Raw genomic sequence first — 26,819 nt, 5'->3', positions numbered from 1 at the left:
GGGCCGCCAGCAGCGGAGCGTGCGCACTTAACCGCTAAGCCACGGGGCCAGCCCTGTATCATTTTTTTTAAAATCATTGTGCTGGGGACACAGCGGTGGAGCCCTCAGACACTTCCTATCTTTGCAGAGCTCACAATGGGGGCGGCGGGGGGGTGGTGCTGAGCAGAGTAGTCAAATATTTCCACAAATTGCAAACGCAGTGTGGTGAGTAAGAGCCTGGGCTCTGGAGGTGGGTACACCCAGGACACAGCCCTGCTCCTCCAGAACCTCTGGGAGACTCTGCTCATCTGCCTAATGGGGACGGATAACAGCACCCGCCTCATAGGGGTGTTGTGGGTTTACCAAAGGTAGTGCACGGAAGTCCCTTAGCACCGCACCCAGCAAACAGTAGGCGCTCACCAGCTGTTTGCTATTGTTGTTATTAACACACCTGATAGCAGCAGCAGCAGTGAGAGTAGGATGAAGGGAAAACCAAAGTTGTAAGAACGTATAAGGGGGCGGAGTCGAGAGGTCTCGTTTAGATGGTGGGTCATGAAAGCTTCTCTGGGGAAGAGCTGAAGGAAACCATAAGAACCTAAATCTCCAGGAATTTACAAAAATCTAGGGGATGATTTGGATTCTGCCAGTGCGCAGCACGGGTGTTCTGGCTGGTCCTAGCGGGATCTCAGGGCCGGGACCGCTGCTGACATCAGAGCCCTTGATAAAGCAGAGCCCTCTGCCCCACCCCAGCTGCCTCTCCTGTCAGCAGGTGCGAGCAGCCTGGCAGGAGCTAATGAAATGTTTACTGAAAAGATTAGCTTGTCAGTGGAGCCTGGACAGATGGCTATTGATCCTCTGCTGTCTGTCATCCCTACCCTATCTGAGACCCCATGTGGGAGCAGGTTCTCTCTGACCCGGAACTCAAGGTGGGGGCTGTCCAGGGGCACACGGGAAAAGATGTTTGCAATGTGAGTGGGTCTCCTAGATCTGCAGTGTTGTCCGAGTGGTCTCTGAGTCCTTGGAAGTCACCACCTCTGCCCCCTTGGATCGTTCAGCTGTGGAATCACGGAAAGAGCATAGGAAATAGACTGGAGTTCAAATTCTGCCTTAGTTATTTTGTGACCTTGGACTCTGTGAGACTCGATTATTCTCGTCCATAAAATGGGGACAATAATACCTACCTCATGGAGGGTTTCCAGACTTAAATCAGGAAATTGACATCAAAGTTCTAAGAACCAACATTGTTGAAGCGATACTTGTTTGATTTTTAAAAATGAGAAAACTGAGACCAAGATAAGACCTCTTGTTAGGACAAGAGGTCATGAAGTTTTCCAGCATATAATGCCAGTTGGTGGTCTTGAGGAATCTGGCTAGTAGCGTGTTCTAAAGAGCGTGACCTTTGACACGTGGGCAATGCTGAGCCCTTGAAGGGTGTGACTTGATAAAATAAGGGTTTAGCAAGATGATTCTGGCTGGATGGAGGTAAGACTGGAATTTGCCACAACTCAAGTAACAGCAGTGGGAAGACAGAGGCTCCTTGAAGATTGAATGTATAGGGCTGGATGATGAATTGATCGATTGATTGGACATGAGAGATGGGAGAGGGAGACTCCCACATGCATGGTGACACTGTCAATGAGATAGGAAGCCCTGGGGGAGAAGCAGACAAGGGGAAGATAATGAGCTCATTTTGAACACAGAGTGAAATGCCTATAAGACTCCCTAGTGAGGTGACTTCCAGGGGGCTGGATATGAGCCTGATGCTCAGGAGTCAGACCTGGACTCAGTACTGAGATTCGGGAGTCACTGTCATCATCATCGTCATTATCATTATCATCGTCATCGTCATCATTATCATCGTCATCATTATCATCATCATCTAGTTGGCAGTGGAAGCCACAAGAGTGGATAAGTCTGCCAGGGAGAATGTGTGACAAGGAGAGAAGGGGCCTGAGGGGACAGGCAGAAAGAGATGCTTGTAAAAGGAAGAGTGGTTTCCTGGAAGCTCAGGGAGAGCAAGTTTCAAGAAGAAGGGAGGGAGTGGTCACTAGTAGAAAATTCTATGAAAAGGTCATATTAAAAAAACCCAAAAACCTAAAACATGTCTCCTGGATTTAGTAACAAGGAGGTTATATTGAACTTAGGAAAGACCGTTTCTGGCAGGCAATTGAGAGTGGGTGGAGGTGAGAATATGCAATGAGTGTAGATGGCAGTTTGGAGAAGCTTAGACACCAAAGGGGAGGAGAGAGGGAGGGCTGCAGCCAGGGGACACTGCAAGAGAGCGGGGCCATTTTAGGATGGGAGACCCTTGAGAGTATTTCAGTGTGTGGGAAGCATCCAGGAGGGAGTGAGACGGTCAAGACAGAGAGGAGAGAGAGAGGGGCAATTTCCGGGAGGAGACACAGACTCAGCCTGGTGGGGGACTCAGCACACCTCTACAGCTGAAGGGCAGCCCTGTAGAGGAGTAGGCTGAGCCCCAACAGGGAGGAAGGGAAGCTAAGCAGAACCCCCTCTTCCCCCCAGTGTTGTCTATTTTCTTGGGGAGGGAGGTGAGGTTGTCTGACAGCAATATGGAGGGATGAGTTAGGGGCTTATGGCAAGTCAGGAAGTTGTGAAACAGTCGCTGTGGGGAATGGAAGAGAGAGAACTGACCTGGGGCTCACAAAAGGACATGCTGGGATGGAGACCACAGATGTGTACAGGAAAAGAAGAGCTGGGTTTGAGTGATGCCAAGGACTCAAATGGGCAGGACCTGGGAACTGGTGGCAGGCAGGGGTGAGGGAGAAGTGTCTGCAAGGACCCTCAGATTGCCAGGCTGGGGGATTCATTGCCGTTCAACCCAACTGCACACCTGGGGAGGGACGCTGGGAGGAAGCCTTGAAGGGCGTTTCAGAACAGGCTGGCCTGGAGACCTGCTGCTGCTCTCCACTGGTGAGCTGGTGCCTCACCCCCAACCCCTCCTAGAAGCCTCTTGCTTTTCACCCTTCAGCGGCATGCAAGTTGACAAACCTAACTGTCTGCCATCTGGGGACCAGAGAGGACGCTGCGGCCTCAAATGCACATGGCAGAGTGGAGAAAGGACCAGGCCAGGGAGGAGCCAGCTGCAGTCTGACCCTGTGACAGTTCTCGTCCTTCTTCTCAGCCTCAGTTTCCCCATCCAGACAATAAGAAGATTGTTTCCAGGAATCTCTAAGGACCCCGGCCGCTGCAGACATTCTTCAAAGTGAAGTTTTACTTCTGAGTGTGTTTTTTATAAGCTGAGGTGCTGGCGAGGCGGTGGGTGCAGAGCGGGGATCAGAAACAGGAACAGCAGCTAACAGCAAATGTCTAAACAAGAGCTAAATGGGCCACGCTTCCTGTTAATTAATGGCTTCTTTTGAGGTTATTAAGTTAGACTGGGTAGGTGTGTGGCCTTTCTTTCTCCTGCCCTTCCAATTAACAGGCACTGTGCTTGGTAAATGTTAATTTAGAGTAATTGGGCATGCAGAAGGGGAAGTGCAGGCAGGGGAAACAATGCTCCTGCCACTGTAGGTTAATTGCTGGTAAGTGTTGTCCCTGCAGCCCTAGTCCCAGATGATTAATGGCCGTGGAGTCCAGGCTGAAGCCCCTAAGGGCTGGCAGAGGCTGCGGCAGGATTAACCCCTTGGTGACGGAGATGAAGGTAGAGAAAACTCCTAGTGGGTCTTCCTGCGTGTCTGAGCAAGCCTGGTGGTGTGCTCCTCACCTCTGAACCGGGCAGGTCAGGTCTGTTCCCACTGGTATGTCATGAGAGTCAGGTACCCAAGATCATGTTGGCAAAAACGCTTCATTCCGCTGACATAAAGAACAGCAAATTGGGTCGGTGAGTACCCTGAGTTATTATCATCTGGGGAAATCAAATTGATTTCAAAAAAACTCCAACACCCCTCACTAAATATCTGCTCTCTGTCAGTTGTGTTCAGCTGAGTCAGCCTGTGATGATCAGTCGGATGTGTCAACTTGGCTAAGCTACAGTCCCCAGTTATTCAGATGAATGCTAATCTAAGCATTGCTGTGAAGGTATTCTGTAGATGTGATTAAAGTCCATAATCAGTTGACTTTGAGTAAGGGAGATTATCCTAGGTGGGCCTGACTCAATCAGTTGAAAGGCTTTGAGAGCAGAGTCGAGGCTTACCTGAAGAAGGAATTCCTCCTGTGGACAGCAGCTTCAGCTCATGCCCCAGAGTCCCAGCCTGCCCTTCCTGATGGCCTGCCCTATGGATATCAGACTCACCTAGTCAGCCCCCGTAATTATGTAAGCCAATTCCTTGCAATAAATCCCTGCAGGTTCTGGTGGAACTCTGACTGATACACAACCTAAAAGCCACTTGGGGCTGGGGACAGTCCTCTGAACCACGCTCATCTCCCCTGACCACCTATCCCAGAAATGCCAATTGGGGCTGCTCATCTCCTGGCTGTCAGAGCCTTCCAGTAAGAAAGTTCCTACACCCACCTGGGGTCCTGGAGCCTCCCAAGCCCAGTTGTCCGTGTGGGTAAGGATTCTACTGTCACCAGGACAGTTTCTCCCCTGACACCTGCCTTTCAGAAAGGGGTAATAGATGGATAAATTTTTCCATTTTAAAAAATAAATTATTGTAGCAAGCATAGGATTATTGCTATAAATCCTTTATTGTGAAAAAGTAAATGTACACATATTTTTAATTTATTAATTTAAAAACCTCGAGGTGATAATGGCAAAGAATAAAAGCAGAACATTAGATAGCTTTTGTGTAAGAAAGGAGGGAGGAATAAGCGTATATGTTCATATTTACATAGAGAAACAGTGGAAGGATAAATAAACTAATCAACATGGTTATCAACGGGAGTGGTAGGATGGGGAGAATTGGACAAGGCTGAGAGTAAAACTCAGTGAAAGAAATTTTGATTTCTTTTTTTTTCATTTTTATTGAGATATGTGACAAATAATAACATTGTGTAAGTTTAAGGTATACAACAAGTTGATTTGATATATATTGCAAAATGATTACCACCATAGCATTAGCTAACACCTCCATCCAATTACCATTTCTTTTTTGTGGTGAGAACATTTAAGATCTACTCTCTTAGAAATTTTCAAATATATGATACAGTATTATTAGCTATAATCACCATGCTGTCCATTACATCCCCAGAACTTGTTAATCTTATAACAGGAAGCTTGTGCCCTTGGACCAACATCTCCCCATTTCCCCCACCCCCCAGCCCCTGGTAACCACCATTCAACTTTCTGTTTCTATGAGTTCTGCTTTTTAGATTGCACATATACATGATATACATATGAAAATACATATCATTCAGAATTTGTCTTTCTCTGTCTGACTTATTTCACTTAGCATAAGCCCTCAAGCTTTATCCAAGTTGTTGCAAAGGGCAGGATTTCCTTCTTTCTCTCATATTCCATTGTATACAAACATACCATACCTCCTTTTTCCGTGCATCCATCGACCGACACTCGAGTTGCTTCCATATCTTGGCTGTTATGAATAATGCTGCAATGAGCATGGGGGTGCAGACATCTTTTCGAGATCCTGTTTTCATTTCCTTTGGATATATACCCAGAAGTGGGATAGCTGGATCACATGGTAGTTCTATTTTTAATGTTTTGAGCAACCTCCGTACTGTTTTCCATAGTGGCTGTAATGTTTGTGAATTCTTTAAGTGTATTACCTATTCAAAAAATCAAATAAAAATTTAAAAAGGATATTAGTTCCACAAGAAGCTCCTAAGCACTCCTGTGATGGACTCTGGAAACAGAGAAATGAATCAGAAACAGCCTCCGTGTGTGTGGGTGTGTGGGTGTGCGCGCACGCGCGGGTATAAGAGAGAGAGACAGACAGACAGACACACACTGCCAGCTTGGAGACAGGGGCTACCTGGAGGGGAGGCTATGGGTTTTGAGCTGGCAGGACTCAGACAGGCAGAAAGAGTAAGGAAAATTGGAAGACACAGATTTGACCAGAGTGTGGTGGCCAAGGCTGCACAGGAAGCAGCACCCTATCGATCATCCTTCTGCTCTGAGACTGCTCCCATCCACCCGCCCACACACACACACACACACACACACACACACACACACAACCCTTTTCCCCTCCCCTCCCCTCCCCACCTACACGGCTTCACGGCCTCTCCTTCTTTTTTGAAAGGATAGAAAGTTCAGAGGAGATGCTGTCTAATCTCCAGTGTGTCCTCTCACAAGATCAGCTCAGGGCTTTGGAACCCAGCATGGGGATGTGGCAGTGGGGGAGGGGAAGATGGGTAGAGAGAAAAGAGACCATTCAAGGAGGGCTTCAGCAGTCAGCTTCACTCTGGAGTTGAGACCTCTACATTCGGGGCTTCCACAGTTAGCACAGGGCTGGGAAAACAGGTGGGCCCATTGGGCACCCACTCGGAGCACCAACTCCTGTCATGCAAAGACCCCAGCAAGATACAAGATGGGGAAAAAATGACTTTACTGGAACTCCTCACCAAGGACATTATTCTGTGTGGCTGTAACATTTCAATAAATCTCTTTTTTTTTATTGAGGTAAAATTGGTATATAATGTCATATAGGTTTCAGGTACACGACATCATAATTTGACATCTGTATACACTACAGAGTGATCCCCACCAAAAGTCGAGTTACCATCCATCACCACACAGTTGACCCCCTTCACCCATATCTCTTTTCTTAGGGGGAAGGAGTACTGAGTCCTCTGAGGGACATGCTTGAGTAAGAAACCACCTCAGAGTGGAGTGGGTGGAATTTTGGTCTCATTAGGGGGCAGTGTGCACGTCTGAGGCAGAGCTCAATATGCCAGCACAGAAGAGGAGGAGCTGAGCTGAGGGCTGTCATCAGCAATCCTCCTGCTCCAAACAGAGCTTGGCTTCTCCTTTAAAGAACAGCTATCTGGTACAGCATCATCTATGTAAAAATGAGGAAGGGGCTATATGCATGTATGTATGTATAGGCATGCATTTGTGCATGTATGTGTGTATGTTTATGCATGCATTCATGTGTGTGTGTATGCACGCCTTTATGCATGTATGTATGTATTTGTTCATCTATGCATGAAATATCCCTGCAAGGATCCAGCGATATGTTCCCGCTGGATGCCTCCAGGGAAGAGAACTGAGTGGCGCAGAGATTGTATCAGTTGGGCTGCTGTAAGAAGTGACCTCAAAATACAAGGCTTGAACAAGATAGCGTTTCATTCCTCTCTCACACACATACCAGGGCTAGTATAATGGTGATGAAGTGTCAGGGACCCAGGCTCCTTCTGTTTTGTCGCTTGGCCATCCCTACAGTGTTGCCCTCCTCTGCACAGACAAGGATGACTCCCCACTGCATCCACACCCAGCCAATAGGAAAGGGGAAATCAAGGAGCAGAAGGCCCAGCCTTGCTCTTTAGAGGAGCCAGCGGGATGTTGAGCATGCTGCTTCTGCTTCTGCTCACGTACCATTGGCTGGAACCCAGTCACTTGGCCACACCTAGGAAGTGTCCTCCTTACTGGATCAGTCATGAGCTCAGCTAAAATTTGGGGCTTTATTTCTAAAGGACGAATAATAAGAATAGATATAAGCGGGCAACTAGTAGACTTTACCTGGGACAGGATGAAAGGCATGTTTTCACTTTATATGTCTGTCTTATACCTTTTCAACCATATGAAATCAGAAAAAAATTTAAGTTTGAAAAATGTACTATATTGGAAGTCACAAACTGAGCACACACATCTACCTCTCCACTATGCCATGGACCCATCAGAATAAAATGGAAGGTATTTTTGAAAGAATTAAATCCTATCAGTGCTAGAAAACAAGAGAGGATGCCAGCGAATCAGAAAGTCTGAGTAAATATGGGAAGCTGGGAAGTGGATGGAGTCAGATTGACTGAGAAAGACCAAAGGTAACGCCCAGCCCCAACACCAGGAGCAAGAACGTCCCTTCTCAAGGTAGATCCAGAAAAACTCCAAACTCAGAGCCAAGACACGGAAAGCAAGAGTAGGCCACAGGCACTCACCCAAATAGCGGAGCAAAGCACTGCAGGCACAGTGGCTGGACCAGTTGGGCCCTCACCTCTCTTCCTCCCCTACTCCTCAACGTCCCCTCAACCCACAAGGAACAACTTGCCCCAGGACCCAAAAATTATTCTCCAAAATATGGGTGATCTGTCCAGGGAGGGCTCCTAACGTGGGTGTCAAAACTCAAGAGAGATGTAGAACAGAGCTTAAAATCACTGTAGACACCCCAACAGACACACATGGCGAGGGGAGGGTATGGCTCTGCCCGAGAGGAAACACAATAACGTGCTCCAGTCCATTATTTCAGCCTCTCCTCACAGTGGCAAGTGTGGCCCCCGGGCTGCAATCTGGAGGTAAGCCTGCTGACGACAGGGCCCAAGCACTCAGGGGAGCCTGTGGCCAGGCCACTCTCCAAGGGAAAGGCCTCGCGGGGAAACGGGCCTCACCAGCTCTCCGGGTGGTCAATCTAGTCTTTGTTTGTCAAAGCGGATGAACAGCCACGGGCCACCAAACGTTTGAGGAAGACCAATGGCATGCAAGAGCTAAACAAAGATGAATAAACAAAAGGAGCCTCCCGGAGAAAACAAGATGCAGTAGGGAGTACTAAAGAAGAAAACTCGAAGTATCTTGGGAGACATTTGAAAGCATGTTAAATCTCTAAATCAAGAGCTAGCTGCCATTGGAAGATAAACAAACACATGGGTAAGAACAGGTTGGTGGTTACCAGAGGGGAAGAGGGTTGGAGGGAGGGCAAAAGGGGTAAAGGGGCACATGTGTGTGGTGACCGATAAAAACTAGACTATTGGTGGGGCCAGCCTGGTGGCGTAGTGGTTAAGTTCACGCGCTCCGCTTCGGCAGCGCGGGGTTCGCATCCCAGGTGTGGACCTACACACCACTCGTCAAGCCATGCTATGGCGGTATCCCACACACAAAATAGAGGAAGATGGGCACAGATGTTAGCTCAGTGACAATCTTCCTCAGCAAAAAGAGGAAGTTTGGCAATGGATGTTAGCTCAGGGCCAATCTTCCTCACCAAAAAAACCCCAAAAAACAACACTAGACTATTGGTGGTGAATACAATGCAGTCTATACAGAAGCTGATATATAATAATGTACACCTGAAATTACCCAATGTTATAATACGATCTCAATAAGATAAATAAAAAATAAAAATAAATAAAAAAGTAAAAATGCTAGGGGCAAAAAAGAGCTAGCTACCATTAAAAAGGAGCCATCAGAGAATAAGAAATCACTTCTGGAAATTTAAAATGATTGTCAAAATTTAAAAATACAGCAAACAGAAGAAATAAGAGAATAGCCAAGACTAAAAATCAAACTGGTTATCAGAAGTCAGTGAAATCTCCTAGAATGTGGGAAAAACACAAAGTAGTGAAAAATGAAAGAAATGTCCAGAGACAGAGGAAAGATCCAGGAGCAGAACGTCAACATCCGTTCATTCAACAGGAGTTAGAGAAAGAAGAAACAAAAAAAAAAAAAAGAGGGGGAAAAATCAGAAACATAATAGAAAATTTTTCTGAGATGGGGCAAACACAAATCTTCAGACTGAAAGAGCCCACTAGGTACCAAGCAGGATAAATAAAAACAAGATCCATACCTAGACACCTGTAGAAATTTAGAACCCGAGGAACAATGACAAAGTCTTAAAAGCTTCCAGAAAGAAAAAAATAGGTCAGCTACAAAGGAATGAGAATCTGACTAACATCAGACTTCATATTAGAAATACTTGTAAACCATGCCTTTAAAATCCAGTGTAATATGAATTTGAGCTTAAATTATACTCCAGGCCAAACCAGCCATCAGTGGGCAGAAGATATTTTTAGCTATGCAGGGAAAGGTTATGACAGATGCGCTCAAATTTACAAATTACCCAAGGAGGTACTTGAGCAAAACAAAAGGAATGTAAGAATGAGAGTTCAAGAAACATGAGATTAAAAAACAGTGATAGCTGAGTCAAAGTGAGGAAAATAAAAATGAAATTAAAAGACAGCTTTGAACCTTGACAATTACGTGGGAGGCGTTACATTCACGGGATTTTCTTTCTTTCTCTATAGATCTGATCACATTGTGTTCTGCAGTGATTAATCTTTACATACCCGCAATACGGTAAACGCTATTCCTATTGAGTCTCAGTGTTCAGGAGTTCAAGGGTAGAAGACTTGACTGTAGTTCCGGAGCAGAATGTAAATGTTATAAACCGTGAAAGTGGGAAGAAGGAAAATGGTGTGTGTTGACACGGAGAACGCACACTACGTAAAGAAGCAAATGTAAGTTACAGAATAATATTCATATATATAATGTTATCTATGTATTTTATACGCATAGTAAAACATCTGGGAAGCTTTCATTCACTTTTACTTTCTACACTTCTGTATCTTTTGAATTTTTACAAGTATGTATAACATTTGTAATGAAAAAATTTTAAATAGAATATTAGGTTGAAGATTTACCTAATTATTAGCCTGCCTAGTAATTACAGTTTTTGGTGAGGCCCTGAATAAAAAAGACTGATTACACAAAAAGAACTACATTTTGTGGAACCCACAATCTAAAGCTAGACCAAGATCTCAGCTGTTCTAAATCTTATAAAAACAAAAAACGACCACAACAAAAAGCCATAGACCAAAAACCAATGAAAGATCAACACTGCCATCTATCGAGGACTTCTTGGAGAATAGGCTGAGTTGGGAAAGCTTTCTGTTTAGTTGTATAAATAACATTACCTTTTGAGACCTGCACAGACCTGAAATCTGGTTTATCTTCTCCCGGGAGCATGGATTACTAGCGATATAAGTAAGAAACCAGGACCATACAGAGAGGTGCTTGGGAAAGCCGGGGCAGCTGTTTGAGAGAGGGAGTGTGTCTGCCCTCCCAAAGAGCTGACCCAGAGGACACAGTCTCAAATTTCTGATGCGGCTGTACTGGGGCAAAGTCTTGGTGTGTGGGACCAATGAAGTGGAGTGATGGGGTACTAGAAAGACCTTTTAATAAGTATTACTTTCCAAAAATACTTATATTGTCCTGTGAAATAGCAAATGCACCCCTGGTCACCGAAAATGGGTAGAGAGAGAGCAGCGTAACCCTCTATCCTGGAAATTATAGAAAGAATGGCTGCATTTCTGGAGAAGTTAGACTACACGGCCTTGGCATGCGGGCATTCAACAAACACTGGGTGTTCACTATACATCAAGTGCTGGGCAAGTGCCCTTACACCCAGAGTCACAGGTCCACAGAGCAGCTCTGGGAGTGACTCAGACACAGCTATGGCACCAGAGTCCAAGAGGAATCAAACTACACCTGGTGAGCCAGCCTGCCAAACCCAACCTGTGTTTAGCAAGCACTGGATTTCCACATCACTCTTAGAAACACCAATGACACAGTTCTTAAAAACCCAGGCTCTGCAATCTAATGAACCAAACTCTTGTGCCTTTTTAAAGTAAAGGTTGAAAATATTAACATCCCAATAAGATCACAGCAGACTTCATCTACTTATTGGTTTAAAAGAGAAACATAAAGTAAAAACTATACTCGAATCACAAAATATTAGAGCTGGCAAGACTTCCAAAATCATCTGGTTCGCTAAACTCATAAACTGGGCTGAGTCTGGAATGCTGTAAACAAGAGTTCTGGTAGCTTTTTCTTTGGAAGGACAGTACAAGAAAAGAAATAAGAAGAGGTGAATAATATGTAAGGGTTTGTTATATAGTCAATGCTCAATAAATATTTATTGAGAATGTAAAAATAGTCTTTTGTGTGTGTGTGAGGAAGATCAGCCCTGTGCTAACATCTGCCAATCCTCCTCTTCTTTTCTTTTTTTTTTTTTCTGCTGAGGAAGACTGGCCCTGGGCTAACATCCGTGCCCATCTTCCTCCACTTTATATGGGACGCGGCCACAGCATGGCTTGCCAAGCGGTGCGTCGGTGCATGCCCGGGATCTGAACCCATGAACCCCAGGCCGCCGCAGCGGTGCGCGCACCTAACCGCTTGTGCCACTGGGCAGCACCTGTAAAAATAGTCTTTGACTTTAAATAATTTAAATCAAAAAGCTCCAAACTTCCATCTTACTAAAAGGTGCTGTGTTCTAAGGAAAGCTCATTGTTTTAAAAAAAAAACGACATCAAGTCTGAGAAAAATACAAACTAATAAAAGCACAGTGGAAGTAGTTGATGGAGTAAGTAAATGCAATAGCAAGAGGGAAGGTCGAGACTGGTGGGCCGGTGAGTAAAGATACAGAAACGTCCTCTCCAAGAAGATGAAGGGAAGCCGGGGCTGGAATGCCTTTATGGAAAGCTTGCAGGCCTCCATTTGGTGAAGAACTTTGCTTCTTTAAAGTAAATATCCAGCTCTATAGTTGCACTCTGTCAGATCAGTTCATATTCTTTGGATGACTTGAACTGTATGTTCATTCATTCAGCAAACTAAGAAGACTGATCTGAGTCAAACCCTAGGCTAGGCAAGACGTTCACAGAAATGAATGAGACATGGTCCTTGTTCTCGGGGTATCATATCTAGCTGCAGAGATAGGCCTCAGCACCATTCAAAGTCACAAACTTTATACAAGGGCTTAGAGGAAAGCACGGTTATGATATGACGTGGCTTCATGAACAGAGTGTGGTACAGACTCCCCCGAGAAACGGTCTTATACTTACGACAGGGTACCCCGGACACAACATAATCCCTGAGAATCCAAGGGTCTAGTGGAGTTAGCATCCAAGTGATCACAGGACCTATGTTGTTAGTTTTTATGTTAGGTGTTTGGAAAGCGAAAAGTGTGAAAACCATCTGCTTCCTTCAAGGTGAACAGGGAGAGAGTCCTAAAAACCCCTAAGGTGGTTCAAATGGGAATGAAGTGCAATTAGAGGTTGAGCAAGTGATTTGGAAATACTGCAGAGGATCAGTGATCTACCAACAGGCAGGACGAGTGAAGGCTGGAGGAAACGACGTTTGAGCTGGGACTTGGGGGAGATTCAAGGTAGCAAGGCAGAGGAAGGGAACAGTGCAGTTCCAGTAGAGCCTGAGCAAAGAGCCAAGAGGCAGGGTGTGTGGGGGAACATGAGGGTGACTCAATAGGATGCTGGGTGGGAAGAGTGGCAGAGTCACGGTTTTTTTCCTTCAACAGATTTATTGAGATATAATTTACACACTGTGTAATTCACCCACTGTATGTGTACAATTAATGATTTTTAGTAAATTTATAGAGTCGGGCCTCCATCTCCAAAATCCAGTTTTAGAACATTTTCATCATCCCCAAAAAGTTCTCTCACACCCGTTGGCAGCCTCTGCGTCATGCTTATTTCACTCAGCATGCTGTTCATCCGTGTTGCAACATGTACCAGTAGTTCATTCCTTTTTATTGCTGAATAGTAAACCATTGAATAAATATAACACTTTTAAAAAACTCAGTTCACCAGCTGGTGGACATTTTGATTGCTTCCATTTGGGGCTATGATGAACAATGCTGCTATGACCATTCACCTACAATTCTTTGTGTGGATGTTTTCATTTTTCTTGGATTAGGGTTGCCAGATTTACAGGATGCCCAGTTAAATTTGAATTTCAGATAAGCAATTTTTTAGTATGTCTCAAATATTGCATGAGACATTCTTAGACTGAAAAATTACTTGTTGTTTATATGAAATCCAAAGTTAACCAGGCATCTGTATTTTATCTGGCAACCCCACTGTGTGTAGATACCTAGAGATAGAATTGCTGGGTCACATCATAGGTTTATATTTAACTTTTTAAGAAACTGCTTATCTGTTTTCCAAAGGGACTGTACCATTTTACACTCCAGCAATGTATGAAGATTCTAGTTTTTTCTCATCTTCACCAACACTTGGTATTGTCTGTTTGGTTTTTTGTTATCATTATAGCCATTCTAGTGTGTGCAGAGTGGTTTCTCATTCTGGTTTTAATTTCATCAATAGTCTTTAAGAAATTGTGTTTATTAGCCATTCATATATCTTCTTGGGAAAATGTCTATCAAATCTTTTGGCCATTTTTTAATTGGATCATTTGTCTTCTTACTGAGCTATCAGAGTTCTTTATGTATTCTGAATACAAGTCCTTTAACAGATGTATGATTTGTAAATTCTTTTTCTCCATCTTTGGTTCATCTTTTCATTCTCCAAACAGTGATTTTTAAAGCCCCAAATATTTTAATTTCAATGAACTCCAATTTATCAATTTGTTTTTTTAATGAATTTTGCTTTGATGTCACGTTGAAGTCTTTGCCTAACCCAAGGTCACGAAGATTTTCTCCCATCTTCTAGAAGTTTGGCTTTCAATTTTACCTTTAGGTCTATAATGAGGCAAGGGTCTAAATAACTTTGTTTTTCCCTTCCTTCCTTTTTTAATATGGGTGTCCAATTGTCTCAGCACCATCTATTGAAGACTATTCTTTCTCCCATTGAGTTGTCTTGGCACATGTGTCAAAAATCAATTGGTCATATATGTAAGGGTTTATTTCTGAATTCTCAGTCCTGTTCTGTTGCTCTATAATGTCTATCCTTACGCCAATAAACACTGTCTTGATTATTGCAGCTTCACAGTAAGTTTTGAAATTGGGTAGGGCAATTCCTCCATTTTGTTCTTCTTTTTCAAAATTAATTCTGGCTATTTTAGATATTTTGCATTTAATCCATATAAGTTTTAGGATCAGTGTGTCAATTTCTAAATAAACAAAAAATCCTGCTGGAATATTGATAGGGATTGAGTTGAATCTATAGAACAATTTGGGGAGGATTGTTATTATAACAGTATTGAATCCTCTAACCCACAAACATGGAACGTTTCTCCATTCATTTAGATCTTTAATTTCTCAGCAACTTTTTAAATTTTCGGTGAAATAAATTTATTCTTGTATTCTTTTTGATGCTATTGTGAGTGGAATCTTTTAATTTGGAGGATTGTTCATTGCTAATATAGAAATTTTCAATTTTTTTGTATATTGATCTTGTAAACTACAATCTTGCTAGATTAGTTCTAGTAGCCTTTTCGGTGCATTGTTTAGGATCTTACAGGATCTTGTCATTTGTGAATAAAGATGGTTTTTACTTTTTTTTCCTATTTGAATGCCTTTAATATTGGGGGGGTGGGGAGGAGAGCAGGAGCTGGATAGAATCTCTACTACAATGTTGAATAGAAACGATGAAGAGTGGATATTCTTGACTTGTTCCTGATTTCAGGAGAAAAGCAAACTTCTGTCATTAAGTATGTTAGCTGTGGGTTTTCCATAGATTGAAAAATCCTTCGTTAGGTTGAGAAAGTTGCCTTCTATTCCTAGTTTGTTCTGTTTTGTTTTTGATGAGGAAGATGGGCCCTGAGCTAACATCTGCTGCCAATCCTTCTCTTTTTGCTGAGGAAGATTAACCCTGAGCTAACATCTGTTGCCAATCCTCCTCTTTTTCCTGAGGAAGATTGGCCCTGGGCTAACATCCGTGCCCATCTTCCTCTACTTTACATGTAGGATGCCTACCACAGCATGGCTTGATAAGCAGTGTGTAGGTCTGCACCCGGGATCCAAACCTGCGAACCCTGGGCCCCCAAAGCAGAGCGTGCGGACTTAACCACTACACCACCAGGCCAGCCCCTAGTTGTTGAGTTTTTATTATGAATAGGTATTGAATTCTGTCAAATGCTTTTCCTGTGTCTATTTAGTCGATCATGTGGGTTTTATCCTTTCTTTTATTAATAGGGTGTAAAACATTGATTTTTGGATGTCAAATCAAGCTTGCAGCCTTAGGATACATCCCATTTGGTCCTGGTATATAAGCCTTTGTATTTGTTGCTGGATTCAGTTTGCTAATATTGTGTTAAGGAATTCTGCATCTATCTTCATGGAATTTAAATGTTTTAAAATATAGGTATTTAAAACTATAAATTTTCCTCTCAGCACTGCTTTAGCTGCATAGCATAAATTTTGATACATTTTCATTTGGTTAAAATTATTTTCTACATTCTCTTGTGATTTCTTTCGTACATGGGTTATTTAGAAATGTGTTATTTAATTTCCAAATATTTGGGGATTTGCAAAGTTTCTTTCTGTTGGTGACTTCTAATTTAATTTCAACATGGTTGGAGAAGATACTCTTTCTGATTTCAATCCTTTTATATTTATTGAGACTTGTTTTATGGCACAGCATATGGTCTTTCCTGGAGAATGTTCCATGTGGACTTGAAAAGAATGTGTGTTCTGCTGTTGGTGAGTGGTGTTCTACAAATGTCAGGACAAGTTGGCTGACAGTGTTCTCTTCTATATATTTCTTGTCAAGTTGTTCTATCAATTATTGAGAGATACTGAAATCTCCAAATATTATTGTTGAATTGTCATTTCTCCTTCCAAATCTGTCACTTTTTTCTTCATGTGTTTTGGGGTTCTGTTGTTAGGCGCATATACGTTAATAATTGTTGTATCACCTTAATATATTGACCCTTCTATCATTTGAAATGTCCTCTATTTCTAGTAATACTTCTTGTCTCAAAGCCCACTTTGATACTAATACAGTCATTCCAGCTCTCTTACAGTTACTTTTGGCATGGTATATACTTTTCCACACTTTCAAACTATTGTGTCTTTGAATCTAAAGTGTGTCTCTTGTAGACACCATATAGTTGAGCTTTGTTTTTTCATCCATTCTGACAATTTCTTTTAAGTATTTAGTCCAATCACATTTAATGAAATTATTGGTATAGCTAGATTTATGGCTGCCATTTTGCTATTTGTTTTCCAAACATATCTTTCTGCTTCTCTTTCTGCATTCGTGTTAAATATTTTTTAGTGCACCATTTTAATTTCTGTTGATTTTTTAACTGTATTTTTTGAGTGTTTAGTGGTTACTCTAGGGAGTACAATAATACACATTTCAATTTATCACAATCTTCTTCAGATCAATACTGAAGTAATTCCAATAATTCCAATAAAATATAGGTTTGTTCCAATACAGTTCCATTTCCTAACCCCTCCTTTGTGCTATTACTGTAATATACATTGTATCTACATTATAAACCCAACAATACAGTGTTATTAGTATTGCTTTATATAATAAGATGCTATTTAAAGAAAATTATATTTATTATGGGAGGCAAATGTCTCCTTAAGATTCTCATCCTCTGGTTATTGAATCAAGGTACCCCTCTGAAAGAACTTTGCCAATGAAATTAAGAGTTACTAAATAGGGAGATTATCCTAGATTATCCAGATGGGCCCAATGTAATCACATGAGCCCTGCAAAGTGGAGGAGGAAAGCAGACGAGTCCACCAGGACCATGTGGCAGAAGAGCAGCAGAGACGTGGCGGATGGGGAGGTCAGAGGGACGAAGTGTGAGGACTCAAACTGTTGTTGCTGCCTTTGAAGATGAGGGCGGGGCCAACAGCCAAGGACTGTGAGTGGCTTCTAGAAGCTGAGAATGACCCCTGGCTAATGGGGACCTCAGTGCTACAACCACAGGGAACCAAATTCTGCCAACAACCTGAATGAGCTTGAAAATCAATTCATGCTGAGCCTCTAGAAAAGAATGCAGCCCAGCCAACACCTTGATTTTGACCTTCTCAAATGTGGAGCAGAGAACCAACTGAGCCACATTATATATACTTGGACTTCTGAACTACAGAAGTGGGAGATCCTAAGTGGGTATTGTTTTAAGCCAGTGTATTTGTAGTCATTTGTTATGGCAGCAATACATTCATACAGTCTTTTCTATTTACTCACATATAGATCATTTCCAGTACTCTTCATTTCATCCTATGGACTTGAGTTACCATCTGGTGTCATTTATTTTCATTCTGAAGGATTTCTTTTAGTATTTCTTGTAAGGCAGATCCACAGGCAACAAATTGTCTTAGTCTTTTTATCTTTTTATTTTGCCATCTTCTTTTATTTTTTGCCTTCATTTTGAAAGCTAGTTGCGTCCAAATCCTGTAATGCTCCCAACCAACAATCTCTGGAGCTTCCTGTAGGTACAGGAATAGCCCTTGAGCACCTAGTCTCTTTGCTGGTCTTGAATCAGAGATCCCAAGGAGACTGTTATCCCAAGCAGGCTTTAAGATTAGACATGAGAATATCAGACATTCTGGGGCGTACTGGGGAGAGCGGCAACTTACTCCAGAATTTGCAAGCCCTAAATCTGAGTTGCAACTCCAGGATGCCCAGCCTTTCTGAGCTGGCTACAGGAGCTCAGGGCAGCAGGAATCACCTTCCCTACACTTTTGTGAGACCATGAGTTAGAAAAGGAAGGACAGGTCTGAGCTTGCCATAGAAAAATCTGCTACAGCTGTATGCATGTGCGCTCCCTGTATCTCCCCTATTCAGGAACCAGAGAGAAGTGTGCCTGCAGGTCATCCATAGCGTATTCAACTTGTATTGTTTATAATGGCTCTAGCCTGTTTCACATCTACATAGGGCTGCTACACATTGAGAACAGTGAGAGTGTTCAGCTTCCTAAGCATTTTTTTTTGCTGGGAGGAGAAAGATACTTGAGGCTTCTTTATCCTTGAGACTGAATTGAACACTAAGGCTGGCCCTGGGACTTGGCTAGCTGCCACTGGCCTCCCAAGCTATACAGCCTTCCAAATTAGAGTTCCCAGGAGACATGCTGAGCTCCACCTTCCGCATGAAAGAAGCTCACAAGGCGGGCCAGTGAGGGAGAGGCTACTCCTGAGCCTCTCACACAATACCTGTCCTCTCCGGCCTCACCTGTCTATCAAATCCACACCCAGTTCACCATCAGCCACTCCCTAAAGCACAGGATTGCCAGGCTCCTCTCAGGGCTGTGCACCTCCTTCAGTTGGTCACCTTCAGTTGGTCACCATCCGTCCTAGTTGCAAAACTGAGGTGAGATCATGCAGATGAAAGCACTTGGAAAAGACTCAAATGCTAGGTATTGGCCAATCACCTCTCACAGCCAGAATTAAATCTCAAAAGTGCATTTCATCCATCACTCATTGAGCGCCCACATCTATTCTAGCCTGTGAATCCAATGACCACCTGATTCCTCTTGAGGGTATCAGAAGCGCCAAGCAGCAGTTCTAATTTTATTTCAGTGTTGATGTCCATAACCTTTCCCACATGGTTTTTCCTTTTAAAATCTCTAACATTCTGATGTAGCCTATCAATCCACACCTCCCTCTACACGTAGAACCAGACCTCCCTGCACACCATCTATTACAACATTCAGACCCTGAGTGTTTCAGTGCTGCCAACCACAGTACATGTGCATTTTATCACTGGGCCACACCAATTCTTCCTTCTATCTCCTATTCTTCTTAGTCTCCCTCAACTGCTTCTTTTCCCTTTCCCCTCTTTGAAACACTTAAGTTGCCAATGCCCCTTTTTATAATTTTATTGTTTCATAATAGAAAATAGTTATCTTAAGTTTTTTCCCTTTTCCATTTCTCTGTAACTCACACAAAGAATCCTTTATTTCCACAATGATTTAATATTATTCAACTGTATCTTTCCCACTTCTTAAAAATCATGCATGGCTGAACCATGCATGACCAAGCCCTAGCTTTTGTAACATCAAGTATTTCTACTCATTTTTCAGAAGAGCTCCACTGTTTTGTAAGTCCTCAATTATGAAACCAAAAAGTGCAGAGCTGCAAGATATGTCCATCAGGCTATATCTATAAAATCACTTTTTCAAAACAAGGAAACACCAAAGGCAGAAGAGACCTGTAGAAAGGAAGTTCTGCTGTTTCTCTGAATCTATAATGTTTTAAAAATAATTTTACTTTTTTCCACTTTCAACAAAAGCTCTATATGATGTGTCTTCTTTATTATGAAGGAAGAAAAAATTCCCTAAATCCAGTCTTTGAATTGAAGTGACTAGTCTTGACTGCAAGAGCAATCCAACCTGCACAACCTCTCCCAGGTCAGTCAAGGGTTAGGGGACCATATCTCCTCTCTCTACTCCTATTGCCTCAGTGCTCTTACCAGCCAAGTACTCACTCCCAGGATACTAACTGCTCAAATCTACTTTAAAAAAAACAAAAGCCTATTTCTACAAATTATGCCCATTCTCACAAATCCTTAAATTAGGAAAGAAGATGAAAATATTCTAAATTTCCTTTGAAAATCATTGAAAAGCTTTAAGTCAAAATAACAACACCACTTTAGCATAAACTTAGCAAATCTGCTGAGCCAGAGGCAAAGTAGTTCAGATGTAGCCGGTCCCATCCTGTCCTGACAGATCAACAACCCCCAGGCAAGTGGAAAGCAGCCGCCACGCGCAGACACACCATCGGGCAGGCAGGCACTTCTCACACAGGTTACAATACTGTAGCTTGTACTGGTAGCAATCCAAAGATTCTAGTCTCTGTCTACAGCAACTACCTTTCATAACAGCATGATTTACTCCAATACACACACTTTATTTTAAATTATGCCACTAGCACTTGGGAAAAAAGTCATTTATTTGCATTGCTTCCATTTTTCTACTGTAGTGTTAGGACTTGACATTAGCATCACTCTCCTACTTCCTATTTACAGTTCATTCGGAATTTACTACAAATACAATATACAACTTTAAAAGACTTATGGGGAACTGTAGTTTTTGTTTTTCTCTCCTCTTTAGAGGTTTCTCAAAATCATTCAACTTAAATGAAAATTTATATGGACATTTTCTGTACACATCTGAAAGGACAGAGATTACACTGATAAAGCCAAAAGAATTCTGCACAAATACAATACAGAAAACAGAAAGTACAGATGATGTTATCTGGGGTACAAATATAAACAATACAGTACCATTTGAGTAATTTAGCAACATAATACTCATACTTTATAGAAATAAAACTGCAAACCTGGAGAATGCTCTGACAAATACTAAACATTATATATACAATGAGGTAAATGTACCTTGGTCTCTTGAGAGGTAATTTAAGTTTAAAGCAATTGACATTTTGAAGCATCTCCTTGACATATAAAGAAATATCAAAAACCTCATTCCATTGGCACAACGTGAAAAAGGGTTATCAAAACACAGTTCATGATAATTCAATTCACAAATCTTGTTAAAAAATAAAAACAAATTCACTGAAGTTCTTTTTAAGCTTTAAGAAACAGGTTGAATGTTATTAACCACATTTTTAAAAGTTTACAATTACAAATAAGATTGCATAATGGGATTAAAAAGTTTAAATGACAATCCTCAGAATGTCCTAGAAGTCCAGCATTCCCAGAGAGAGGGCCCATGGATATTCCAGCATTCCAAAACAGACACAAGAAGCTGCAGTATATGTCCAGAGCTATTCTTTAGGATCTCAAAAATATCGGAATTGGCATTTTCCGCCAAGCTGTAACAGAACCATTATTTGGAATCTCCACCATTTGGAGCCAGAACACTGCCACGTCAAGAAACAAAAGAAACAGCTGACTTACAATCACTCTTTCAGTGCAAGGACAAAAATAAACTCTTGATATGACACGTCTAATGGGATACTGATTTTGTTGTGTATTTTAATTAGCACTTTGCCATCTGGTTTTAAAAAATATTCTATGTGATAGTTCTCAGATGTAGAGAAAACCAAAAGGTAACTCCTGCAAGAACTGCAAAATGGCCAAGTGACCCCTTCAATTTTGTAATACCAACTGAAATTTCGAATTCTTCATGGCCATGGCACTGTACATGACTCAAGGCACTTCTTGAGCACTATCATTACAGCAGAATTACAGGCTCAGCTCTTTGGGCCTTACTCTGTCCTGTGGAGGATACAACTGGCCACTGCTTCTGGCACAACTCCCACTGCCATAGGTGCCACCTTGCTGCCATCCCACTCCTTGGCCATGGCCCAAGTCAAAGCAGGGCAGCCAGCAGGGCCATCACCCACCCAATCTCCAAACTTGGAGACCCCTCCCAGCAACATCCAATGACTCAAGGAAACGGAAGTACGTCATAACTTCCATCAACCACTCACTCTAGATAAAAGCAGCTATTCAGTCAAAATGCTACTGGGGGGCGAGGGGGAGGGTGGTGGTAAGACAGTGGTCTCTGAGTTAGGGACCAGCAGGAAGGCAGGTTGGGAGAAACAGCTTAAGTTATCAAAGAAGGACAAGGATGTCTGCGCCCCACTGAGTCATACCTCCCCACCCCTATTCCTCAGGGATACTGACAAAACAGATGTGGACAGGTAATTTGCCTGAAGGTGTGTTTTAGCCAAGTTGAATTTTGGAAGGTGAGCATCTGAAGATAGGCAGTATAAACAAAGGCTTGTCTTTCTAAATGACAAAATTAATACTCTAGTCAAATTTATCTGCAGTTATGGCCATAGTAATTATGATCTATTTCATTCTTTAAGTTACTTTCACTTTCAATTTTAGACAACTGGGGTTTATGAAACCATCATTAGCCAAGAAAGGAATTAGCTGCAGTAATATGTAAATCCAATTTAGAACTAAATTCCAACTTTTAAAAAATTCCCTGACTCATCAAAAGTACATTTTATCCACTTACGCAAGAACAGTATAATTGTAACTCAATCTTTGATTTAATAAAGAATATCTTCAGCAAAAGTTTATTAACTCATATGAAAGTGAGAAATCATGTGCCACAACTTTAAACCAGACAAGAACTTTTGGTATGTTCTTAAAAATTATATAAAAATAGTTTTAGCGACAAAATGCATTGGTCCCCTGGATTTCATAAAGCAGATCTAGTAGGCTTAGAAATGGCCAAAAAAAAGAAGTACCTGATCATAGAGCTAGAGATTAAACAGGAAATATAACACAATTATAAAAACAAACCTCTCAAACTCATTCATTTGCTTTGATGAAATCACGGTAACTATAGAAAAAACTCAAATTTGGAGTCAAAATATGAACCTCTAAGCACATTTTCCCCATGATGTTTTTAAAACATGAAATTGACACTAAATTCCTATGTAATATGTCATTCATTCTAAAATTACTTTGGCTTTAAGACCAAATAGTCTTTTAATTTATTCTATGTAAAAGAGATAAGACATTATCAGAATGCAGCTCAGTCAGCATAAACGGCCACTATCTCTTACTGACCAAAATACTGTAAGGGTTATTCTGACCCTTTCATTGGGAAATCGATAGCACTAGAAAGTCAGTGTCTTGCTTCACAGCTATGACAATTTTCCTCCCTCACAATAAGATCACAGTGATAAAGAGAATTTTGAAAATTGTGAAAGCCCTGCAAAGACTTTCAGCACTGCAAGTAAAAACCAGTTATTATAAGCCAGTGTCAACAGACTGTGAGAAGACCATGACAAGTTTGCTTTAAACATCTAATTTGACTGAAAACATCTGTAAATGGAGAACCTATACCCAGAATATTTTTTAGCTACCACTCTCCCGAATATCAAGGGTGCGCTGAACTCACGACATAACCACGAAAATCCAGCAGCTGCAAGCCCTGCAGGAGGCCGAATGGAAAGCTGCCTCCTCAACGTGTAGTGAGACCTCAAAAGCACCTAGCTCCAACCTCAGCTACCGAGACAAAGCCCAGCGACCACCGACTCCTACGAGACAAACACGACTCTCGTGCACACCTGTTATCTACTCAAATTACTACTCCCTTCACCTCCCTAGACAAAGGCCTATTATTTAACATTAACCATATTCTAATTTTAAACGTAATTCATTTCTTAAAAAAATAACACTGTCTTTGATAAGATAAAGAACAAAATGGCTTACAGAACGCCACACAACTTTTCACAAGTAGCTAGACAAATTTTCCCTTTCAGAAAAATTAGTCCGTATGCTACGAATTTTAACTTATTTACGTACTATAAGCATCTAGAGTGCCACGTGATTTTTCGTAAGTATATTTAGACAACATGATTAAAATGCAAAAGCTGGGTGTGAGAATATTCAAACAGACCATGATAACAATTTACCAATTAATGACACATCATTTCTTTAGTGGTTTAAGCACATTTTGGTAGGAGAAAGGCATTTTCAAAATGGAATATCGAATGACATACCACAAATACTCTTCCAAAAAACAAAACAGAAAATGTCTGAATTACTTAGATAAATAAACTTTTTCAATTAAAACACTTCAGGTTTTAACATATACAGACTTCAAGCAATTCTACTCATTTCCATTAGAAAGACACAGAAGTGGCACTTACTGGTATAGTACAATCCCATTTTGAAGGCATGTAATGTTCCAAATATGTGAAAGAACAATAATAGTATACAAAATACAATTGCATAAATTATGTTCCTCACTACTATATGAGGTCATTTTTAGACTCAAGATAAGAGTTTTATAAGCGTTAGTTTTAAGATCCTGAAAATTATAGAACAGTACATTCAAAGTCTGAATCAAGGAAACTCTTTAGTGGTTCAGAATCCTCTGAGAATGTACTAGCCAGGAGAAAGAAATCACTTTCTTTAAAAATAAGAAATGTTTTTGTATAACTCAGCAATCTAGTTCCTTTACTCTTACAGGTGATCTTCAGCACAGCAGAGTTACCTAAAGTTAAGACCAGCAATCACCTTTTAAAAAAACAAGTTTTGTGTTAATAAAAAATAAAGGTAGACTGCACAACATTTTGTAACTGTCCTGGGAAAGAAGCGTTCATAGTGCACAGAAAGGACCCACATGGCTGTTTCCTGGGTCCAAAGAAATCCTGGGTAGTTTTTAATTGACCTTATTACACTGTTGCAAAAGGAAGCAATATCCTTCTGTTCCCTCTCAGTGAGGTAGAACAACTGACCTCCCAAATTAAAACCCAGGAGCAGCTCTGAAGAAAAATAGAGTCCAGGCAAAGCCGCAGAATTACATTTTGATGCCTTCCTGTTGACTGAGTTGTGACAATGTTTTCTTAATCCGTAAAGCTGTAAGCCTAGCTGCTCCATTGGCATACCAACATTCTCTCATGATTTTTGCCATTACTCTCAGGGCCTACAAGAAAAGACAAGAAAAATCATTAATGCATGCACCACTTTCCAGTGATCTGGATAAGAATCCTTACCTGTAAATTTTCTTTCTAAATGATGTATGTACAAGTTCTTTTGTTTCAGCATTATCTGTAAGAGTAAATGAATAGAAATGACCTAAATTCCCATCGATAGGGTACTGGTGCCAGCAGCTGGAAAGCAGATGGATGGGGTGACTGACTTAGCAGACCTGAGAAAGCTGAATCCTAAACCAGAGCCGTGCTAGGGAAAGAAGACTCTTGACTCACACTGAAACTCCGCTCAAACCCGAGGAATTCACTGCATCAAGTACCTCTGGGGTGAACTTCAAGCTAAAAGTAGGTGGAACCAAAAGAGCTGGAAGCCCAGATACCTACCCCTGCCAACCTCACACAGTAGGGTGACTGCCCCAACCCCACTCTAGCAGAAGAGGAGAGAGGTTTGTATCTGAAAGGGTGAAACGGAGATTTCTGACTTGGGGAACATGAGGGCAAAGTTCCATACTGACCACACACTAAATGCTAAGACCGTAAACTTTCTCCCCAAAACACGGGCAGCAACTTGTACATACTCCTCCAGGCAAGAGACCGGAAGAGTCTTCTCCGGGGAAAGTGAGCAGCCCAAGAGGAAAAGCCTGAGGACACTGAGGGCAGTCGTGGCCCAAGGAAGCAACCCAGTTAGATGGCCCTAAAGCTCACAGTCAACAAGCTCATTCACGTGCACAAAGCTTCCTCTCGGCTGTCAATGTCCCGTTTTTAAACATGAAGAGAGCATGAGTCTGCTCAGACATTTGTGGAAAGTCCTATGAAATGCAGAAGCTGACACAAACAGAAAAGAGCAACTTGGAGAAACAGAAGCTGCACAAAGAGAAGAAAATACCAACAGTCTATCATTAATATCCTCAGAAACCAAAGGAAATACTGATCCTGGATTTACCTCTGATACGTTTTCTGTTTCTTGCTTGAACTAGAAAATAAACCTGATGAAAAAAGATAAAAGCTGAAAACATCCCAGAAAGTGGAGAACAAAGACAAAGAAATGGATAATAGGAGGGAAAAGAGAAGAAAATCAGAGTCTTGTTCAAGAGGTCTAACATTCATAACTAGAACTGAAGAAAGAGAACAGAGGACAACGGAAGGGAACAAATCAAAGAAATACTTTAGGAACATTTCCTAAAAATGAACATTCATTTCCAGATAAAAAGGACCAAGTGCCCAGCACAAACATATATTCATTCAACAAACATTTATTGAGTGCCTACCACCTAGCATCCTAGGTGCTAGGGATACAGCAATGAACAAAGAGACAAACTCCCTGCCCTCACAAAGCTTACATTCTAGAGGGCAAAGTACATAACTAATAAATAAGTAAAATACATGAAGTGTCAGTGGTAAGTGCTAAGGAGAAACATCCTGTAGGGAAAGAGATAAAACATGCCAGGGAAGGAGGACCCTAAACAGGCATAGAGGTCACATCTCACTGACAACGTCACGTCTGAGCAGAGAACTGAAAGGGGAGAAATGAGCAAACCAAGAACCAGGAAGACATGGGGTCCAGGAAGGAAGCTTCACCACAGCAGAGGCACAGGGAGTCCCAGACGAAAGGTGAGGGACACCCCAAGATGCCTGCAGCCGGCCTAGAGAGCAACCAGTCCAGATGGGAAAAGGTCAGAAGGTTCTGGAAGACACTTCTTTAGGCACTCTATCAGTTTCATATTCTTGATGTGTTTTAACTATTGAGAGGAGATTTATAAAACCCCAGAAAAGTAGAAGACTGAATTAGTGAAAAGTACACAGAAAACTAAAGAAATGGAGACAAATGACAGAGATGGCACTAATTCAGGATGATGTGACAGTAACTGCAAATTGCATGTGTGCTCTTAATGTTAACTGCTAACTTTTCTTCATGCTTAA

The 26,819-nt window shown here is 41.8% G+C and overlaps 1 protein-coding gene across 7 annotated transcripts in view; it reads right to left on the bottom strand.

Moving 5' to 3' along the window:
• Positions 1-20,408: 20,408 nt before the first annotated feature.
• TGFBR1 (transforming growth factor beta receptor 1) overlaps positions 20,409-26,819 on the bottom strand; it is a 54,027-nt gene continuing 47,616 nt past the window's right edge. For all 7 annotated transcript variants that reach the window (XM_058523633.1, XM_058523631.1, XM_058523634.1 and 4 more), the window contains one exon: positions 20,409-24,892. In XM_058523633.1, the coding sequence (XP_058379616.1) occupies positions 24,767-24,892 (126 nt within the window). In that variant the 3' untranslated portion in view covers positions 20,409-24,766. The remainder of the gene's footprint in view (positions 24,893-26,819) is intronic.

Source organism: Diceros bicornis, chromosome 28 (genome assembly GCF_020826845.1).
Source record: "Diceros bicornis minor isolate mBicDic1 chromosome 28, mDicBic1.mat.cur, whole genome shotgun sequence".
Lineage (NCBI taxonomy): Eukaryota > Metazoa > Chordata > Mammalia > Perissodactyla > Rhinocerotidae > Diceros > Diceros bicornis.
The sequence above is the reverse complement of the archived record's forward strand: the minus strand, read 5'-3'. Positions and strand labels throughout refer to the sequence as shown.